The sequence below is a fragment of the Lissotriton vulgaris genome, chromosome 5, assembly GCF_964263255.1.
Source record: "Lissotriton vulgaris chromosome 5, aLisVul1.2, whole genome shotgun sequence".
NCBI classification, from domain to species: Eukaryota; Metazoa; Chordata; class Amphibia; order Caudata; family Salamandridae; genus Lissotriton; species Lissotriton vulgaris.
The window spans coordinates 114,375,759-114,396,179 of record NC_141693.1 but is presented as its reverse complement, the minus strand read 5'-3'; the positions used below and the strand labels follow the sequence as shown (position 1 = coordinate 114,396,179).

The window sequence follows — 20,421 nt, the reverse complement described above, 5'->3', positions numbered from 1 at the left end:
TCGCCTCTGCAAGTCAGTGGCCATGGTGAGTGAGACGTCAAGGGCCCCCGATTTCCCCATATTCATCTTAAAGCCTGCTATGGCAGGAAATGCGTCCATCTCATCGATGCATGCAGGGAGCGACCTCCCCGGATCCTCTAATGTCAGAATGATATCATCTGCGTACAGACTGACAGTGTGGGTGTACTCCCCCATCTTAATTCCCAGCGCATTTGGATTCTGACGTATCCTTTGGGCCAGGGGTTCCATATAGAGTGCGAGTAGGAGGGGGGAGAACGGACACCCCTGTCTGGTACCCCTTTCTATCGCGAATTGATGGGAGCTACAGCCATTAACCCGTACCACTGCTGATGGAAACTTGTAGCAGTTAAACACCAGAGTGCGAAATTTCTCGCCCAAACCTACTTTCGCCAGAACTTTCTCTAGATATGGCCAGTGCACCCTGTCGAAGGCTTTCTCCGCGTCGACTGCTAGTAACATCCTTTCCCCGGGTATCCTGGAGGCTTTCTCCAGTACATGAACCACCCTCTTGGTGTTGTCCACCGTTTGCCTCCCCGGAACGAACCCGGCTTGATCCGATTCCACTAGGCCCAGAAGGTGAAGCTCCAGACGGGCCGCCAGGATCCCAGAATACAACTTAAGGTCAATATTCAAGAGAGAGATTGGCCTGTAGGAGCCACATTGCGTCCGGTCCTTCCCCGGTTTAGGAATAACCGAGACCACTGCCCTAAGCAGATCTGGAGGGATAGCTCCAGGAACGGAGAAGGAATTAAATAGGCGCGTGAGGATTGGGGCCAACGTAGGGCAGAAAGTCTTATAGAAGAGGGAAGTATAACCGTCAGGGCCTGGGGCCTTCCCATGTTTAAGTCTGGAGATGGCCGTGATTACTTCCTCCACCCGAATATCCCTTTAGAGATATTCTGCTTGCTCCGGAGCGAGGGAGGGAAGGTCAACCGAGGCCAAGTAGACCTCCTCTGCTTGTGCTGACGGGGGTTCGCCCTTGTAGAGGTCAGCATAAAATCGGCGGAAGCCTTCAGCTATTTGGTCGTCTTCCATTACTGACCCCCCAGAAGGTGTCGATAGCTCCTTCACTAAGTGCTTCTGATGTGCTTCCCTAAGTTTGTGTGCCAGGAGTTTCCCGCACCTGTCCCCACCTGTATAATATGCATGCTTCAGGCGCAATGCAGCATATTCCGCCCTGTCCATATCCAAGGCTGGCAAAAGCTTCCTCGCTGCCTTAAGCTGCTTCCAGATTCTGGGAGCCCCCGTCCTCTGGTGAACCTGTTCCAGTTCTCGCACCTTGCCTGTGAGTTCCTCACGCTTCCGTTGACGCTCCCGATTCTCGGCTGAGGAGATGGCAATAAATTCCCCTCGGAGCACCACTTTCAATGCCGCCCATTGCGTTGCTAGGGAAGTATCACTGTTATCATTGTGCTCCTGGTATTCCCGAATTGAGTCTTGAATATGCTTTACCACCGTCTGTCTGTGCAGCAAGGTATCCCTGAAGCGCCACACCCCACGCCTCGGTGACATCGATGGCAATTGAAACGTTCCTATAACCGGGGCGTGGTCCGACAGAGAGAGAACCCCTATCGTTGACGCTATGGCTAAGTCGCAGACCGGTTTGGAGACCAAGAGATGGTCGAGGCGTGCGTAGGTCTTGTGGGCGTGTGAATAATAGGAATAATCCCGAGTGGTGGGGTGTAAGCAACGACAAAGGTCATGGAGATCCGAGTCCTCCAGTTGGCGTTTGCCCGTCTGCGAGATCTCCCCAGTCTGCGGGCGCCGTTGCACCGACCTATCCAGGGAAGAGTCGAAGACCATATTCAGATCCCCCCCTATGATGACGTGTCTGTCTGGTGTGGCGGTGATATCCACCACAACCGAATGTAGGAATCGTTCTTGGTGTTCATTGGGGCTATACATCGATCCAATAGTGAAGATCAGTCCCCCGTACTTGACCCTATAAGCCAGGAGTCTACCCTTCTGCTCAGCAAACTTATGGAGGATCTCTCCCTTAAACTGTTTGGATACCAAAATTGCGACCCAGCGGTCTTAGTGGTATTGCAGGAGAAGAGTTGCGTGGGAAACTTATGGGAGCGCATCCTCTGGCAGTCTCTGGCTAGGAGATGTGTCTCCTGTAGGAGACAAATGTCTGCGTGGGTATTCTCCAATAAGGAAAGAACCGCCCTTCTCTTGACAGGATTATTTCATCCCTTCACATTAAGGGTAACTACTGTGAAAGCCGTCATCTGTGTGGGTAAGACCAAGGTAGACGCAGTGTGTCACGGCCTAAGAGGTGGGTGCGGTGTAAATGATGTATAGAAGCACAGCAAGGCTGTGGTGAGTGGCATAGTTGCACTGGACGGACCCCGTGATTCCCTCCCAACCCTCCCCACACGCCTTCCAAGCTGCCCATCCTCCCCCTCCCCCTCCCACCAACACCCTCCGCACCCCAACAGACCCTTCATGCAAACAACCAAACGACCTCCTCCCACCCCCCCAACAAACCCCTGAAGTTTAAACAAATGTCAGTCCCAGTCATGCCCTCGGGCAAGTCTGTGGTGAGTTACCAATGTGGACGTCCAGCCACTTACCCCCTTCCTCACTTCACCCCACCCCCCCGCCCTACAAGACCCGAACCTGCTACTCCAGTAAGGCTGTGGCGTTCTCCCCCCGGAGCGTCATTATGCTGTAAGAGCCACATCACCGTTGGAGGCGTTGCTTCTGGCCGCCTCAGAGACTGCATCCGCCATGTTGGCTCTAATGGTGGGCGAGTCCGGTCTTCTGGGGTTGCCCGACCCTCGTCTCCGTGACACCCTCTGCCATCCGTCTCTGGGGCTGCGCCTCCGGTTCGGCGTGTTCGTGTCTTCCTCCTCCGCCGTGATCCCCAGAACCTCACAGGTGTCCTGGAGCGATCCAAGTTGATGCATCGTGCCGTTCCATCTAAAGATGAGGCGGAAGGGGTGGCCCCAGGCATAGGGTGTTTCGTGCTCTCTCAGAAAGTCCGTGGCGATCTTGAATGATTTCCGTTTTTGCAAAGTAATGGCGGACAAGTCCTGATACAGTCCCACAGAATGACCACGGAAAGTGAACGCAGATTGTTTCCGGGCCTCAGCCATGATGCGTTCCATTAGTGGGAAGTCCGGAAGGAAGGCTAAAATGTCGGCGGGGGGGTGCTGATGCTCGCCGTGGCAGGCCCACTCGGTGCGCCCTGTCAATCCTGACCGGGAATTCAGGCGGTTCACCCAGGATAGCTCGGAACAAGTCTCCCAGGTAGCCAATCATCTCTGTGCCTTCATCCGAGGACGGAACCCCCCGGACCCGAATGTTTCGCCGAGAGCGGTTCTCAAGGTCCTCAATGTGCAATTGCAGATCTAAGTGCTGTTCTCTGAGGCGCAACACCTCCTGTTTCAGTAGGACTAACTCCTCATCGATACGGTGGTTCGTGCCCTCCACCGTGGCCACTCGTTCCCCGATCTCTTCCACTTCTCTGCGTACCTCCCGAACCTCGCCCGCCACTTCCTGTTTCAGTGTCTGAAAATCGTCTCTGAGGGTGCCAAACAGCGACTCCAAGAACGATCTGGTGACCGTTGGTTCCCCTCCACTCGAACTCTGCGATCCTCCGGCCGGGCTTGCTGATAACGGCCCCCTATCTCCTCTTTGCTGGGATCTGCTGAGCATGTCGGGGAGAGTGCGTTCTCACCGCTTGGTGCCTCTGCCCGACACCATCTTGGATTGAGTGCGGGCCAGGTCTCCCTTCCCGCGGCAGACAAGGGACCGGCGATCGTCACCGGCAACTACACCAAGCACCGTCTGGGGATGTCACGCTAGGGTCCAGACGCGGTCGCTATGGCGGGATGTGCACTCCTCCTATAGGTCTCGCCTGTCTCCGTCTGTCGCGGCCTCCACTAGGCCGGGATAGTATCACCTGCGACTGTCCCTTCTTTCTGCCTCCGATCGCTCCCAAAGGGGGAGGCGTTGTGGATTCCTCCGGGAATGCGCAGGACTCTCCAGCCGCCGCCGTCAACAGAGGCCCCCCCAGGGCGATTCCGCCAATCCCACCTTCGGCTAGATTCGTCGTGCGTCACAGTGCTAATGGCCAAGAGTCGCTCCGGGACCGACCATACAAGCTGTGGGGCCGCCAAGGACTCCGGTGTCGCGGTGAGCCTCGGCGTTCACTGAGTTGTGGAGTCTCGCCACCGGAGGGGCTGGGGAGGGAAGGCTCCGCGCGAGGCCCCGGGTCTGCACTTTTGCTGCTGCGACGCCCTCCCGGTGGGCGGCCAGACTCGTATGCCGGGACTCAAGCACCTCACCCTGCTGCTCCCATGGGGCCGATACGATGGTCCCTCTAGGCTCCCAGGACCTCCCGGTCGAGGCGCTGCGGTATCTCCTCCGGCTGCTCACTCCAAGTGGCAATGGGTGCGGCGTGCGTCCGGCCGACGTGCTCTGGGGTCGGCCTCCTCCTCTTCGTGCTTCCCGGGCCGGACCTTCAACACCGTCCGACGGGCTGTCCTGAGGCTAAACGGAGGCTAGAGTCGTCTCTGCAGGTTCCTCTGCCTCTCCCCGTGCCGTTAAGCTCCGGAGGGGGGAGAAAGAGCTATATTTCAGGGCTCGGGCCTAGTCAGGCCGGGGAGCATCGAGAAGAAACGTCCTCTCACTCCGCCATCTTAGCCACGCCCCCCTGCAAGGTTTTTTAACTGCTAATTCCCAACTATATCAGGCGTGAAACCTATTTTTTTTTCAATAAATTTCAAAGGTTTTGTACATGCTAATTCGATTAGCGGATAACGTTTATATATGTTATTATCCTTCTGGGACCACCTGAGCAGCCATCTTGTTTCTCAGGAGAAGTGAGGCACAAGAGAGCACAAAACAAGAGTGGAAAACGCGAAAAGGGGGCAGGGTAGAGACCCCCTGACCCCTTAGCCCTTCTCAGGGGTCCCAGAGGGACCACCAAGTGCAAAAGAAAAAAGATTTTTATTTTAAATCACGGGGTACGCGCACGATATGCGTACCGTACGCGTACGGTGTGGGTACCCCTCGATTTTTTCGAATTTATTTTTGTTTTTTTTTGCCCTTGGGGGTCCTTCTGGGACCCCCTGAGAAGGGCTAGAGGGTTGGGGGGTCTCTACCCTGCCCCCTTTTCGTGTTTTCCACTCTTGTTTTGGGCTCTCTTGTGCCTCCGTTCTCCTGAAAAACAAGATGGTGGCCAACACTTCCTGGTTTGGACAGTTTGGAATGTTGGCACTCGACTGCCAGCCAATCAGAAACTCGCTCGTGCACGTAAGGGTACGCGCACGTACGCGTACGGTACGTGTACGGTGCGCGTACGGTGAGCGCATATAGATATATAATTTGCTCAAATTCAATTTTCTCAACAACTACTGGAGGGATTTTCACCAAATATAGAAAAGGCACTACTGCATACCTGTCCCTACCATTTTGCCAAGTTTGGTGTAATTCCGTTCAGCCGTTCGGGCTGTAGCCGTGTCTAAAGGTTCCATAGAAAATGCCATTTGGAAAATTTAAAATTCAATTTTCTCAAGAACTACTGGAGGGATTTTCACCAAACATAGCAAAGGCACATGTGCATACCAGGCCCTACCATTTTGCCAAGTTTGGTGTAATTCCATTCAGCCGTTCGGGCTGTAGCCGTGTCTAAAGGTCCCTATGGAAATTAACAAGGGGAAAACACGTTTTGGGACCCCCCTTTCGGCCCCCGCTTGACTAATCCCCCCGAAACTTTCAGGGAAGGAGCGGAGCGGAGCTGGCCAAAATTCTGGAAAATTACACGCAGATTCCTCAATCTGCGCCAAAGTTATTCCCAATAGAATGTTGAGCGCATATAGATATATAATTTGCTCGAATTCAATTTTCTCAACAACTACTGGAGGGATTTTCACCAAATAAAGAAAAGGCACTACTGCATACCTGTCCCTACCATTTTGCCAAGTTTGGTCGTTCAACCGTTCGGGCTGTAGCCGTGTCTAAAGGTCCCATAGAAAATGGCATTTCAAAAATTTCAAATTCAATTTTCTCAAAAACTACTGGATGGATTTACACCAAACATACAAAAGGCACTGCTGCATACCAGTCCCTACCATTTTGCCAAATCTGGTTTAATTCCGTTCAGCCGTTCGAGCTGTAGCCTTGTCAGAATGTCCCTATGGAAATGAACATGGGGAAAACACGTTTTGGGACCCCCATTTTTCTCTCGGCCCCCGCTTGACGAATCCCCCTGAAACTTTCAGGGAAGGAGCGGAGCGCAGCGAGGCAAATTAAGGAAAATTACATGCAGATCCCTCAATCGGCGCCAAAGTTATTCCCAATAGAATGTTCGAAATTTCCTATGGTAACTAAGTCCTAACTATATATATCTACTGGCGACTGCCAGTAGGTTATATATATAGAGACGTCGTTTGGGCGTCGCCAGGGCCAGCAAAAGCTGAAAGGGCTGCATCCACGGCCGAGACAAGCCGTACACATCCATCGAAAAGTTACCTCAAACGGATGAAGCCCACAACAGGTTAGTATTCAAGCCAAATTTATTCATTGCGAAGCTTACAGCTCGAACTTATAAATATATATTATGTTTCATATGTTAATTGATGTCTATTATTGCAAAGTATGGTTAATTTACATACAGTATTAATTTTAAATTGTTATGTATACCTTACTAATACTCTAACCTTCCGGGATGTGTTTGGGTGTACATACACCCTGTATCCCACCATCCGCAAACAACACTATTGGGCTTACTGCTAGCTATTCTGATTCAGGCATGCGAATCTATGAAAGATACCCCAATACTGGATAAGAAAACAAGTTACTTACCTGTAACTACAGTTATCCAGTATTGGTATCTTTCATAGATTCACATGCACCCACCCTCCTCCCCGGCGAGACAGTTCTCTATTTGGAATCCCTACTCCCACTTGTGCTAAGAAAATCTGAGGAGAACTGCCTCTGCTAGGAAGGTTCTAGAGGGTGCTGGCAGCTGATTGGTTGGAACTATTTTTTAGTTCTTTTCATATAATAAGGTAGATAGGCTACTAAGTTTTGGGTCCTCCTGGGCCTCTTTTCTTTTTAGCCTACTACATTTCTTACTAAGGCACTGCTTTTGTATATATATTTTTACCGTGGGACTCCCGCCTCGGCGACGGGGAATGATTCAGGCATGTGAATTTATGAAAGATACCAATACTGGATAACTGTAGTTACAGATAAGTAACTTGTTTTCTTCCAACTACTGTTAAAAATCCCATAGGCTGTCCGTTAAGTGAGGGTTGGTGTTTCAGTGCAGTCTAAAAGAAACTGTCAAAAGTTGTTTTGCTTCTAATTACTTTTAATGGTTAACGGCCAAGTTTTTGACTGCACACCTAGTCTGTTGTTCATCTTAGCCACACAGGTCTTTCAAAAGATGTTATAGGAGTACAGTTACCTGTCAGCGGCCTGAGTTCTGTGTTATGTTTGTTATGGTCCTAGTTACATTGTTCCCTGCACACCCTTGCATTTCTTCAAATTGAACCGTGTAATTTGCACTTTTGTGGGGGGGTTTTTGTTGTGCCTTTTGCACTCTGCGCCCTGTGTTTTCCTTCTGTCTCGTCTTCCTTGCACCCCATCACCCGTAGAGAATTATTAGTATCCAAACAACATTTCATCTCCTTGTAAGATTACCTGTAATTTCGAGGGACAATGGGCTAACATGTTTGTGCAGAAAGGAAACAACAAGCCAAAAACTAAGGCCCAACCTACCTCTACAGATAGGATGCTCGAGAAGGCACTAGGAGCCGTAGCAACAGAAATTGAGCGGACAGAGAGACGACTATCTTTAACCCCAAATTTGGAACTCCCTCTGGTTGACTTGGACACATCGCAAGTTTCAGGATCCCTGCTTACCGACATCCCAGGGGGCCAATCGCCCGCAGTGGAAGCAATTACTATCGAGCAAAGTAGGGGGATTCACAAACATGGCCCTTCACAAAAGGGAAACCTAAACCACAAGCTAAAACAACGGGTAGAAGGAAGAAGGTGGTGAGAGAGAAGTCAGATGACAGTGGTACTGGGATGGGAGGTTTAGTAAATAGCTCCGAATCGCTCACTGAACAACCTGCATGGTTCACCTGGGTTACCAAATTAATGGTGGATTTGCAAATACAAGTTAGGGCCATAGTTCAGGATGAGCTCAAAGCCCTTGTAGACAGGGTTGATAAGATGGCCACCCTGCTCAAGGAGCTGACATGTGATAGGGGAGCTGTTGACAGGGGATTTGCAAATGGGAACTACGAGACTGGCATTGGGCCTATAGCACTGGTTGAAACCAACATTAGTATGGCCACCCCGTCCCTAACACAGAAAGACGCCCATGTTACTGCTGCACCAAACCTTGAGACAGCAACCCACAACCCCTAGCAGAGTCACTTTAGAGAGACAGCAACCCACTATCCCAACCAGACCTAATCCAAGGCCTTCAAACCTACAGCCTAACAAGGATTGGCAGTCGAATAAACAGTGGGCGGGTATAGGGCCCAACAAGCGCACAGAAGCCTTCAATTAAAATTCTCCCCTCCCTACCACCTGCCTCAACTCCCTACATCCTCCTTCTTGGAGGGAGCCAACATGAATCGCACCATGAATTAAAAAATAAAAAATAAATGTTTGTTCTGGTTAGTTAACCATAGACAATTTAGGTATGATGAAGCAGGAGAGATTTTAACAAAACGTAGAGTTGACTGGCTGGGCTGGAGACCGAAGGATGTTTATGGTGATTGTATAGTGATAAACTTTAGAAACCCGTGTGTTCGAGATATTTTGAATAGAGATGATGGGAGCCAGAGAGCTTATCAAGCACGAAAGAATATTGGATGGGGCTGGAGACAAGAAAACCAAAGTTACCATATAGCTCCCCATGATCATTATCGACCCAGTCAGCCAATATACAATATTCTAACATCAAATAGATTTCATGGCCTAGAAGGAGTAGATTGACTCGAGCCCAAGGGTACAGGACGCGGGGATCTTCTGGGTGAGACTCAGGCAGGAACTGTTGAACCCGAGGAGGATCTAGGGAAACGTGCGACAGCAGGGAAGGGAAAAACCAGTCAGAGCATGAGCAGGGAAAAAAGAGGGACGCAATACGGCCATAATCAGCAACCAGTTCACTCCAGTAAACAGTGAACTGTTAAGAAAGCTGCTCTTGGACTTTGCGGGTCCTTGCCTTCACCCAACACTGAAGCAGTCGCTAAAACAAATACCCTGGATCCATCAAAGCTGCAAATGCTATCGTGGATCTTAGCTGGTCTAAACTCTAAGAGAGAACCCAGATTGGGGGCATTTTATTGACCAATTTGAAATCTGTATGTTCCAGGAGACGTGGGCAAGAGAAGAAGTTTCAAAACCAAGTTTTGCTACTTTTGGCACTCCTACAATATCATGTGGCCAAGGGAGGCCTTCGGGTGGATTATGCACATGGGTGGGTGTCCACCTCTGCTGTACAGCCAAAAAGATAGAAACATCTTCAATTGACATCCTGTGTCCTCCTTAACTTTGCGCAAAAGATCACTATTGCACTAATAAATGTGTACTCGAGACCAGTTAGATGTGGCCAGGAGTCAAAAACTCTTGAAGAATTAATTTCCTTTCTAGCCACCATCCCCCGCTAGTGACGTCCCCGCTTTTGATAACATTCGTCATCACTGCGTGCCCGGACTACACTGAAACCTAGCCATTGAGAAAGAAAACATTAGAATAGGTAATAAACCTTCAGTACATAGAAATGTTCAGTTGGGTAGACCCCACATGTAGCAATGATTTACTGTGTAGTAATCAGTAGACTGGAAAGGCTCGTTTTCCAAACGCTCTCCAGAAGCGGAACAAAGCAAGCTACACTTCCCAGCGTCTGCGTTTGGAACAGTTTGTTGCTTCTTCTGTTCGTGACCCAAAGATCACAGATTTAAGGAAGGGTGGGAGCAGCTGCACCTGCTACATCTGCTCTAGTCCCTGTTTTTCATGCACGTTGTTACCTGCATACCCGGCGCGCCAGGGTCCACACCAGTGTCTCGCACAGCAATAACCATCCCGTGGCCGTCGTACTCTGGGAAGAGGGCGAGGGAGCCGGCGGCACCAGTCTCCTCCTTGGGCAGAAGTCCGTGGAGCGGGAGGGCTCCTCGGCCACTGGAGAGGCTATGGTGACGATACAATGGGGCTTCTTGAAGCTACTGCTTGTACCGGGGGAGGAGCAGGAGGGAGGCGACCGGTGCAATGTGCAGCCGGTGGCAGGAGAGACCCAGGGGAGACAGCGGATGGGCGGCCATAGAACTCCCGTGATGCGCCGGGGCAGGGAACAGGAGAGAACATTCTCAGGCACAGTAATAACAAGCGCTGGCCAAGATGTACACTTTTCTCTTTTGGAGCCGTCACTTGGACGGCCTCGGCCTGACTTCCTGCTGGTGTCAAAGGTTTTTATTATCTTTATGGGGCCATGTGTTTGGCCCCCATAAAGATAACAAACCTTTTATGCCAGCAGAAAGTCAGGGCAGTCCGTCCAAGTGGGACGGCTCCAAAAGAGAAAAATGAACGTCAACACCTCTTTCCCAATGGCTGGTCACCGTTTAGCATAAACTGGGGTGGCGGAGTGAGCTAAAGAATGGTGATGGATTAAACCCAGATCAGTTGACTGGGGGTGAGTGTTTGATTTGCTCAGGCGCTCCGTCCATCACCCCCTTTTGTATTGTAATGGGAAAGAGGGGTGGGGCTTAAAGCCCGCAAGTGAAAGCTCATCAAAGTCATAAGATCTTGCCAGCGAGACTGCGCATGCGAAACCAAAAAAGGAACTAATAGAATTGATTTAAGGCGAGGGGAAGCTAAACATGAGTTTTCAAACAAGCACTGGTAATGCCAATGATTCTGGCTTACAACTGAAAGAGCCTTTTCAGTTAGGGACGGGGGGTTAGGCATTCAGTAACAACATACATTCACTCTCCCATTCATCCTTGCATTTCTTCCTCCATTTACTTGCCTATTTTTGCTTTTACCCACATACCGATCCACAATAAAACTCATGTATTCAAGAAGCATATTCAAGATAACTGAAAAGGATAAAAGTAGAGAAAATAACTCATGCCTCTGCCTAAACACGGCAGGTTTATAATAGAAAGTTAAATTAAGCATAGCAGAATGCTTCATTCAGTGTATCATTGTTTGAAAGTCCCAACATGACCACTAATTTAGTAGCAACATGTTGGCCATCCTGGAATGATAAAACAATGATTCAATATGTACAATACCATTCCATGACCGCTACTCAGGTTAGAAATAATAGTCATGTGGGAAGTGGCACACTTGGAATGAAAAGTGGCAAACAAATGGCCCAGATGCATTGTCAGGCTATTTTCTAAAATTAAACAAAATTATAAAGCAGAATTAGAAAAATAAATTAAAAAGGGCCTTTACAAGGAGTCCGAGACTGGGACACCAGCCCTGGCATGAACTGCACACATTTTCAATTGGGCATGCATTGACATCAAGCAAAATGCTGTCAATCATAAGGAAATTGAGCCAATGGCTGAAAGGGCTTGATCCTTTGCTCCATGCTCTAGGTTTTCAAGTATGAAAGCAGTGAGTTAATGACACTTAACAGACCTGGGGCAAAAAAAAGGGATGACGCAAAGTCTGCCTATATATGCATGTACACATGACTTTTAAATGAATGGGTTGATTTCAAAAGCCTGGACCACAACTAAACCAGTCAGAGCCCGCTAAAATGGTCTAGCACAGATTATTGCAGTACAAATTGTGCAATACCAGCAGGCTTCAAACGAAGTAATCAACACCCAAACTCCTGCCTACGAAGGGAATCTGCAATATTTCATGTAACACAATACCTCATGTACAATCTACCTTTGAAGGCTATATTGACTTTAATATATGCTTATTTCATATATACAGATCCTGTATATGGCATCAGACATAACTTTTACCACTAAACCAATCGGGCCTGTATATTTGGCTAGTCATCATAACTCCCCTTACGGGAGCCTATCAAGGATTTTAACAGTGCAAATCTTTAAGGTGAGTCTTAAAGGGTTTGTTAGAGAGGCTAACCAACACCAAAGCTCTTGCCTACTGCTGTAATCTGCGAGATTTCATTAAACAAAATACCGGCTTACAGGCTTTAACCCATTGTAATAAGTCTCCCTTAAAGGCATATTGGCTTTAACAAATTCTGTTTGCAAGAAATACACCTGGTCTACAGCCATGTTATGACTTTTCCTAAGTAACGGGGCAACCCTATGGCACAGGACTTAACTTGTCTTGGTGAACAAATCAGAATCACCTTTATCACTGGATTGTTACCAAAACTATTTTAGGCCTACATTGGCGAGCATAAGCTTTCCACAAGCTACCCATCAGGAATACAGTCATAAAATTACAAATATATACACAATTACAGTTGGCACAACAAACTACAATTTCTCTAACTGGTCCTAAAAAATCTTTTATCTGCAGGTTTTATCACAGAGGGTAACCAACACCAAAACCCTTTCCTACTAAGGAAGTCAGCTTTTTATGTAACAAAAGACAAGTTTACAGGCTTTAGAACAGTGTAATAATCCACCTTAAATGCCTACTGATTTTAATATTTGCTCTTCACACTAAATAGGTCAGGCCTACTCTACTGCCTTTGTCATAACTTTTCATAATAAACAGATCAGCACTATTGCACCAATAGACTTGTCACCATGATTAATCACTCCTGCTGTACTGAATATATGTTTCCATACAACGGAAAAAGGGCAACATAAGAACTCTATTTCACTGGCAGCAAACGGTTTCTGCACAATTAAATTCTCTACTCCAAAAAATGTAATGAGCAGGTAGAGCCAAGGCCCACCTGTCAGCTGAAAGGGTTTTCTGTTGATCACACAAGGTAAGATGGCAGCTGCAGAGTCACAGCAGACATAAAAAGACCCCTGCTGGGCTGTGGGTAAAGGAGCAACACAAGTCTCTTGATAAAAACAACCAGACACATGTATACCAACACATAATTATGGACCAAAATTAAAAGAATGGGTGAAATGGAAAAATACCAGCGAAAATTTACACAAGAAAAACTTATCAACAGAAAACTTCCAAGACAAAACGACTGAACGCCATTTACACATGTAGAAATACAATTTTATTGAGACACTTTTGTTGCAGAATTTCAAACGATACACTGGTCGTTTTTCTTCTAAAACATACACAGGCTTGCGGCAGCCCTTCACACTGAATTGCCAAACGCCTCAGCATACATTCCCTAGAAATACATAAACTCTACTGGCCTTCCGAAATATCGTTTTCTGCCACGTTTTGTTATAAAATGAGAGATGCTGGCATCAACTGTACAATCATATTCGTTAATGGACACATTTCCATCTACGGACTCTAGCTTCCAAAGCATGTTTTTAACTTGTAAACTGCTTAAAAGAGGATACAAGACCACCACCATAGCACTCAGTGAAAATAGCTGTTTTCTCATCACTTCATCGAACAGCAGGAGAACAGTTCTCAACTTTACTGTTCAATTAAGCATTGACAGACTTGGCGTGAACCATTCTCATTTTTAACCCATGACTGTGCAGCACTTGCATAAAAATTGGGAAAGTGTAACAAGCAGAATTAAAGTATAGCAGTTAACTGAATTAATTTTGATACGCCAGGAAACACCAACTGTGGAATTGTTATTTTAAATTAAAAACTATTATCACCACAAACACTGAAGTTCAAATTAGAGGCTCAAATGCGCTCATTTTTCAAAGGATTTTATCGAAATTTTCCAACAGACCAACTGAACAAAAGTTACAATTCCTGTCCAGTCTGACAAGTCAATTTGAGGTATAAATATACGCACAGATACGTTTTTAGTGGGCAGGAGGTCTGATTCGTGCTCAGGGTGACTGGACTCCAGGATGCAGTTCTTCATGCCCTTGAATAAAATAAAAAAACACACAAAGTCAAGTATTAATGTTTATAAATGACAGAAATGCAGTCTGTAGCCTCCTCTCACATCGGGCGTGTTGCTGTGGTTTCCTAGACGAGCCCGCGCTTTCCCCCACGGACAGAGAGAGGGAGGGCTGTGATAACAGTCCTACCTCATTAAGCACGCACATTCTGAAGAGAGAAACACTGACGCAATGTACTTTTTTTGGATACACACTAACCTTGTTTAAAACCTGTTCTTTCCCGATGCTTCACACGACTGTGAGTAGGTGACTAGGTGACTCAAGCAAATAAGGGTTGAATGGCACTGGCCAGCCGCCATTATGGCACCCCTATAAATGGCACAGGGAGCACTCCAAAGGAGTGGTGAGACCCGTCCCTCAAGATCGCAAGGCCTGCAATTAGGTAAAGGTCACAATCCTAATAGGTCTGAATTACCCCTTAAGGACTTAATGATCATTCATTACGAGGAACTCCTGTGAAGGAAAAAAAAACACAAAAGCCTAGAGTTCACAGTATAGAAAGAATTCCTAGCCAGCGATAGGATGATGAGGTGCTCACCCTTCTGTTAACAAGTCGGTCTGGAGCACGCCTTGGAATAGACGCGGGAGGGCAGGAGCGTGACGCCGTGAGCATGCACGTTGGCGTTCCCTGCGGCTCATGCATTCACAGACCGGTTTGTGCTCGTGCACCAGTCTGTATCACTTGGGGAGGTAACACAGCGACAATAAGGCTTGCTAGCGGCAGCGCTTCGCGCTGCTACGCCAGGCGAGCCCTAAAAAGGGTTCCCTGTTGCTACCCACAAACTATAGGCCCATAAGCCTCAAGGACATAAGCCAAAAAATATTTGCGCAAGTGTTGTTGTTTCGGTTGAAGAGTTGGATGGAGGAACACAAGATACTCCGTCCCCTACAGGCACGGTTCAGAGAAAACATGTCCACACTGGACCAGATCCTCAGGCTACAGGTACTACATTGGAAGATTGTGTGTGTGGAGTATTATTATTGATATGTCTGGATATAACATTGGCCATGTTGGTGAAACCACCATCTCAACCAATACCTTTCTATGATTTAGGACTTTACATTGTAAGATGGCTATTCTAGTGTGCATTATCCCACAATACGAGTCAATAAGCAATATGGCCTTTTCGTGTCAATACCTAGTATGCTGGTATTCCGTACTCACCATTCTTGAAGTAATATCAGATTTCCATAGTAATCGAAGATAATTCTTTCCTGGGGCAAATGTTATTTGAGCGAAAGGAACTTGGATAAGAAGCATGAACCCTTAATCCACTCTGTGTTAGGAGTTCAATAACAACCTTAGTCTCGTAGTGAATTTTGGACAAAGTGTGTCTGGCAGAACTCATCTCTTCTGTATGTATGTAATAAATATGTCTGAACACCGTTACTAAACTTGAGTTACCTCAATATTGTCCATGGTTTTAAAATAGTCTTGCCTTCCACATAGGCATTTTCACACGTTCCTTAATCTAGCTTTGGATCAAGTTAGCTATCAAGCAATCATCCTTGCGTTCTCAAATCAATTGTGAACTTCCCAAAATGTTGATTGGTCAACAGTTCTGAAATGCTAAAGAGATGGGGATGGCATTACACATGCCTCTTGCTCTACATTTATCATATAATTCTGATGTCAAATCTACATTAGAAAGAAATATTCTCCCCACATAGTATACACACTACACCTCTCCTGTGCACATTGTCGGTCACCAGTTAAGGCACAAACTCTGTTTTGGTTAAGCATAATACTTTATTTGCCAAATACTTCTATACCATGAAGTGTTTACCTGCTAATGGAATTGCATTTACCTTATAGTGAATATCTCCAGTTTTTAGTTTTATTAGCCTTTTGAACACGTATAGTAGTGCGAGGAAAATCATATTTCAGTGGCAAATCAATATTTTTTCGTAATTTAAAACTACTAGTACCAACAGTATCAATTTTTTTCAATACCAGTACCTTTATAGCTGCTACATCTAGTTTTGTTTTCACAACGCTGCCAAGGAGGTCTCCACTCTACAGCCCCTACCCCGCCCCACACTTCCACCATAGTCCATCTTCAGATTCTGTAGACAATTGTGCATGATGGAAGACTGATGTTTTAAGTGTTATATTGCTACTTTTACAACCACATAAGATTACAGTAGCTCCTTCCATCAAGCATATATTTACAGATGAGGCAATTTTTAAAGATGCTTCTCTCTCTGAGTGGCATGTTCCTTATTATAGTGATATGAACTGTCCCACAGGGCTTATGTTTAGGGTGATATGGCAGAGAAAGGTGTTTGCACTGTTGTTGACCCTTGGTCCTGCTTCGACCTGTCTCCCTGCCCGACTCCCTTTGAAAGTTAAATAGTTGTTTGTGGCCTGTAAGATGTGAGAAAGTATTCTCTGATCAGTAAGAAAAGTGTATGTGGCATTCATCGCAGTCGCACCCTACATGACAGTATGAGCTACATCTCGTTCCCCTACTCTCCCAACAAGAATGGAGTGTAATCGAGAAAACTGGTGTGAAAATAACAATAATAAATCATTCAGTATGGTCAACAAAAACTTTAACAATAAAACAGCGGGAGCCAGTAGCGTGGCTTCTAAGGTAAACCCAACAAATGAGTCACTAGGTAGATTTGCCTCAATATACCAGGCCCATATATCCATAGGGAGGGAACAAATAACACCATGGTCTTTTTCCAGTGGCAGTCCTTTTTCAGAACAGCAGACCATACATAGCTAAGAATGGATTTGCCAAGAGAGGGGGAGGTTTTCTTTGATGCTAGGTTGGAGTAACTTTGCTGGCCTTGGGAATGGTTTAGATCGAAGAGGCACAGAGGAATATGGATGTTGTCATTTTACGTTTTGTGGTGAAAGCATATCCGTCATCTGCTAAATTTTCTGGACTAAGAAACACCTTAATTTCACTCTAATTTGTCCCTGGTTCTTAACTAATCACCGTCTGGTTCCACCCTTGTAAATGCCTTGCTTGACTAATTCACAGCAGTGAGCAGGTTGGACCTTGAGAAGATTGGAAAACTCACCTGCTGACTACAAGAAAAACTCCTATGAGCCTGACAGAGGACCTTTTAAAGAAAATAGGATCTCCTACTTTGTTTTTGCAACTCCGGGACTGCAAAGCTGCTTCAGTGGTGAGGGCGAGGACTAGAGCTAGGAGAGCTAGCCCCTCGTAGACCCCAAGGAATATATTAGTCCTGGTCCTACCAGTGGAGCGTTCCTGACCTTTGGAACCTCTCTCCTGAAACTGGAGAGTGCAGGAGGTCCTGTTGACAGAAGGTTGTGAGTGCCTAGGAGAAAAAACTGTAAAACAAATGTAACTGGACATTTCACCTACATCTGGGGAACCTATTCCAAGTGTATCAATAGTTGAAACAGCCATGTTGACAAAAAGAATGACAGAATCACAGGGATGGAATGTAACTGGAGATTTTGCTGTGGACCTAAACTGGAGTTGTATGTGGCCCCTTGCAGTGGACTGGAGGAGCGGGGTTTGAGGGGTGGGTAATTTTCAGTTGGGCTTCGAATTCTAGGTCAGAATATCAGAAGCTATAGAAGATACTTATGCTGCCGATCTCTAGATAAAGGTATGTAACTTTGTGAATGTGCTTGACTTTTTTGACAAATGAATGACAGCAGTAACTAACTGAAAGAAAGGTCATCTTCTTGGGTGACGTTTCAACCTATATACTTCCTGGGTGACGTTTCAACCTATATACTTCTTGATGTGTGATGCATGCGCCTGTTAGGAGACCTTTAGATTGCTATAAAGTGAAGATAGTTTAAAATTCTAATTGGCTGTAACAAACATTTTTTTTTTCTGAAGTCTGTTTTCAGATTGCTATGTCTTCTAAAAGTAAAGTAGAATATTAATGGACAGAACATAAATGAATTTGAGTTTATGTTGTACTTATTTGTATGATCTAGTAAGGTATACGTTTTTAAAAACCAGGTGGTACTGCGGCTCCAAGAATTTAATTTAAGATATAACACAAAACCCTACAATGTTGGAGTAAATACAATCAATTAAAAACTAATGCAAATATTGGCTGCTGCTAACCACATATTTAGAGTGTTTTGAAGCAAGGGAGCAAGAATTTGTCGCACAAGAAAAGTAAACCCTAGCCGTTTCACTTACCTAATATCTTAATTTAGAAAGAATTGCATGTCAAAATACAACTTTCCTTTTACATCCATGCTGTTGCTTTATTGTGTACTGACTAGGTGCTGCAGAAGACATTCTGCATTCAATAGAGGTGTCTCCTTTTTCTGGTTTTGTCATGCCAAACAGTGCAAGGTTTTTGTTTTGCAGTGACAGCCATTAAAGGATGACTTTTACAAACGGATGGTTTCCCCAGCACCTTCAGTGTGTATTTTCTTCTGTTCCAACAATTAAGAAAACCTTACACTAAATTTTTCTTTTCTCTCTTGGGATCTTCTTCGGCTTAAGAATCCAGACAAGCAAGAGGGGCTGCCTCATTCTTCAGTGCCGCCAAAGACCAAGAATGTTAACCTGGAATTCCATAAAACCTTCTTCCCAAACCCAACAGTTGACCCATTGTTGGATGATGAACTGTGTGATGACTCTGACGATGACTGGAATGAGAGCTATGAACCATCATTTATTGAACAAGTTCTTAAGCCGGATGGTACTATCTCCATCGAAAGAAACAAGTTTGACTCATTTGCACTTGCATCAGCAGATCTGTCAGATGTCAGTTCATGGCAGTTAAACAAGAGCAGAGAATACAGTCCTTCTTTGCCAGCTTTGTCTCGTGATACAACTGAATGCAGCTCACGTTTGCCAGATATCTCTCAGGAGGCAGCTAATATCAGCTCCTCTTCGTCTGATGTGTCCCATGAAACAGCGGAATCTAGTTCATTTCTGCCTGATATATCCCAAGGGAGTACAGACTTCAGCTCGTCATTGCCGGATGTTTTCTTTGGGAAAGATGACCACATCCTGCCGTTACTAGATGCACGCCTCAAAACACCAGACCCAGATATGGTTGCACATGGAGATTATTCAGCACACGTTCGCATCCAGTCTCTGCAAGTAAACTGTGATGAGGTATGTTGAATTCTTAGCTTTTATTTATCCAGCATTGTTTTTAATCACTCTAAAGCTAGTCTCAAAAGAACTATCATCATATTGATAGGGAAATGTGCCGTTTTGTTGCACCTTTCGAGCATGTATTTGGATGTTTGATCCGTGCACATATGTTAATGAGCCTCGGTATTGTAGGTGAAGATGTCTTGGGATTTATATTAATTAAAAGCACATTTAAATGTCAATTTTTCTATTTCCTACAAAAGGCTTATATCTTTGTGGTGTGTTCAATGTGTTGTGGTGTTGAGTTCCTTGGGAGAAGACAAATTGCAAATTCTCTCCAAAGCATATGAAGTGGGGTGGAGAGTTGACCAGGTTTGTATTAGTAGAAGTAGAATGTTTCCTTTTTCTCCATCAGGTGATGGATGATGAGATTGAACAACTATTTGAGAACTTTGTCGTGAAAAGCTTTGTGGTACCTACTGCTCTTTGTTTTGACTTTGTGTACATGCATTTTCTTCTTCTACCGCTGCATCCTCAAAAATGTCCTCTCCTAATTGATGTGCTCTGTAACTGTTGAAAAGGAACTCACCTTCTCAAGACTCTGACAGTAAATGCATCCACTGCAGCACTCATTTGCCTCCTCATCTGAATCCTTCAGAGGCCTATGAATCTTGTAGCTCGCCTCAGGATAATTCTCAAGAGAAATAATCACAACAGCCTTATCTATTGTATAGTGGAAGTCAGGCCCAAAACCAACACTTTTCAGTGCATTCTGTATTGGTCACTAACCCTTCTCAGACATGGCCTAGCATTCTTTGTGTTCATATTCCAAAATTACAACCAAGCCAGAATCCTTTACTCCTTACTGATAACCGTATTGCTGTTCCTGTGTCCTTAGGGAATGGCTGGCATTAAAGTCTTCATTGTTAATGCATCCAAACTTTGTAATCCTCTTCCACAACCGATTTTGAGCATTTCCAACCACATAGCCTTCAGTGGGCCAATCAAGATGTGGACGTTGAACTCAGTCAATGTCTATATTATTAATTACTTTTTTTGTGGCAGTGTACTTTTAAGGCACTTTGTAAAGTGGCTCATGTTTCCTGATGTGAAAATGTGCCCTTTTGTGTAGCTTTTAAACCGAAACAAAGTTGTTAATCACAAATTTGTGTTTTTTTGAAATAGAATATTACCAAACAAAGAATTAATGAACTTGCCATATTCAAATATTCATAAAGGCAGGTGATTGTGCAGAATTCAGATTCCCACCAGACCCCATAATGCCTACCATTTTTACCCATTTTAATCTCATACATTATCCTTGCTGCTGATAGATCACTGCACTCAGATGT

At 45.7% G+C, this 20,421-nt stretch overlaps 1 protein-coding gene across 1 annotated transcript in view; it reads left to right on the top strand.

Annotated features, from left to right (window-relative positions):
- The window catches only part of ENTR1 (endosome associated trafficking regulator 1), a 261,223-nt gene that overhangs the window by 60,127 nt on the left and 180,675 nt on the right, over window positions 1-20,421 (top strand). Inside the window, exon 3 of the mRNA XM_086921025.1 lies at window positions 18,467-19,087. Coding sequence (XP_086777151.1) covers window positions 18,467-19,087 — 621 coding nt within the window. The remainder of the gene's footprint in view (window positions 1-18,466; window positions 19,088-20,421) is intronic.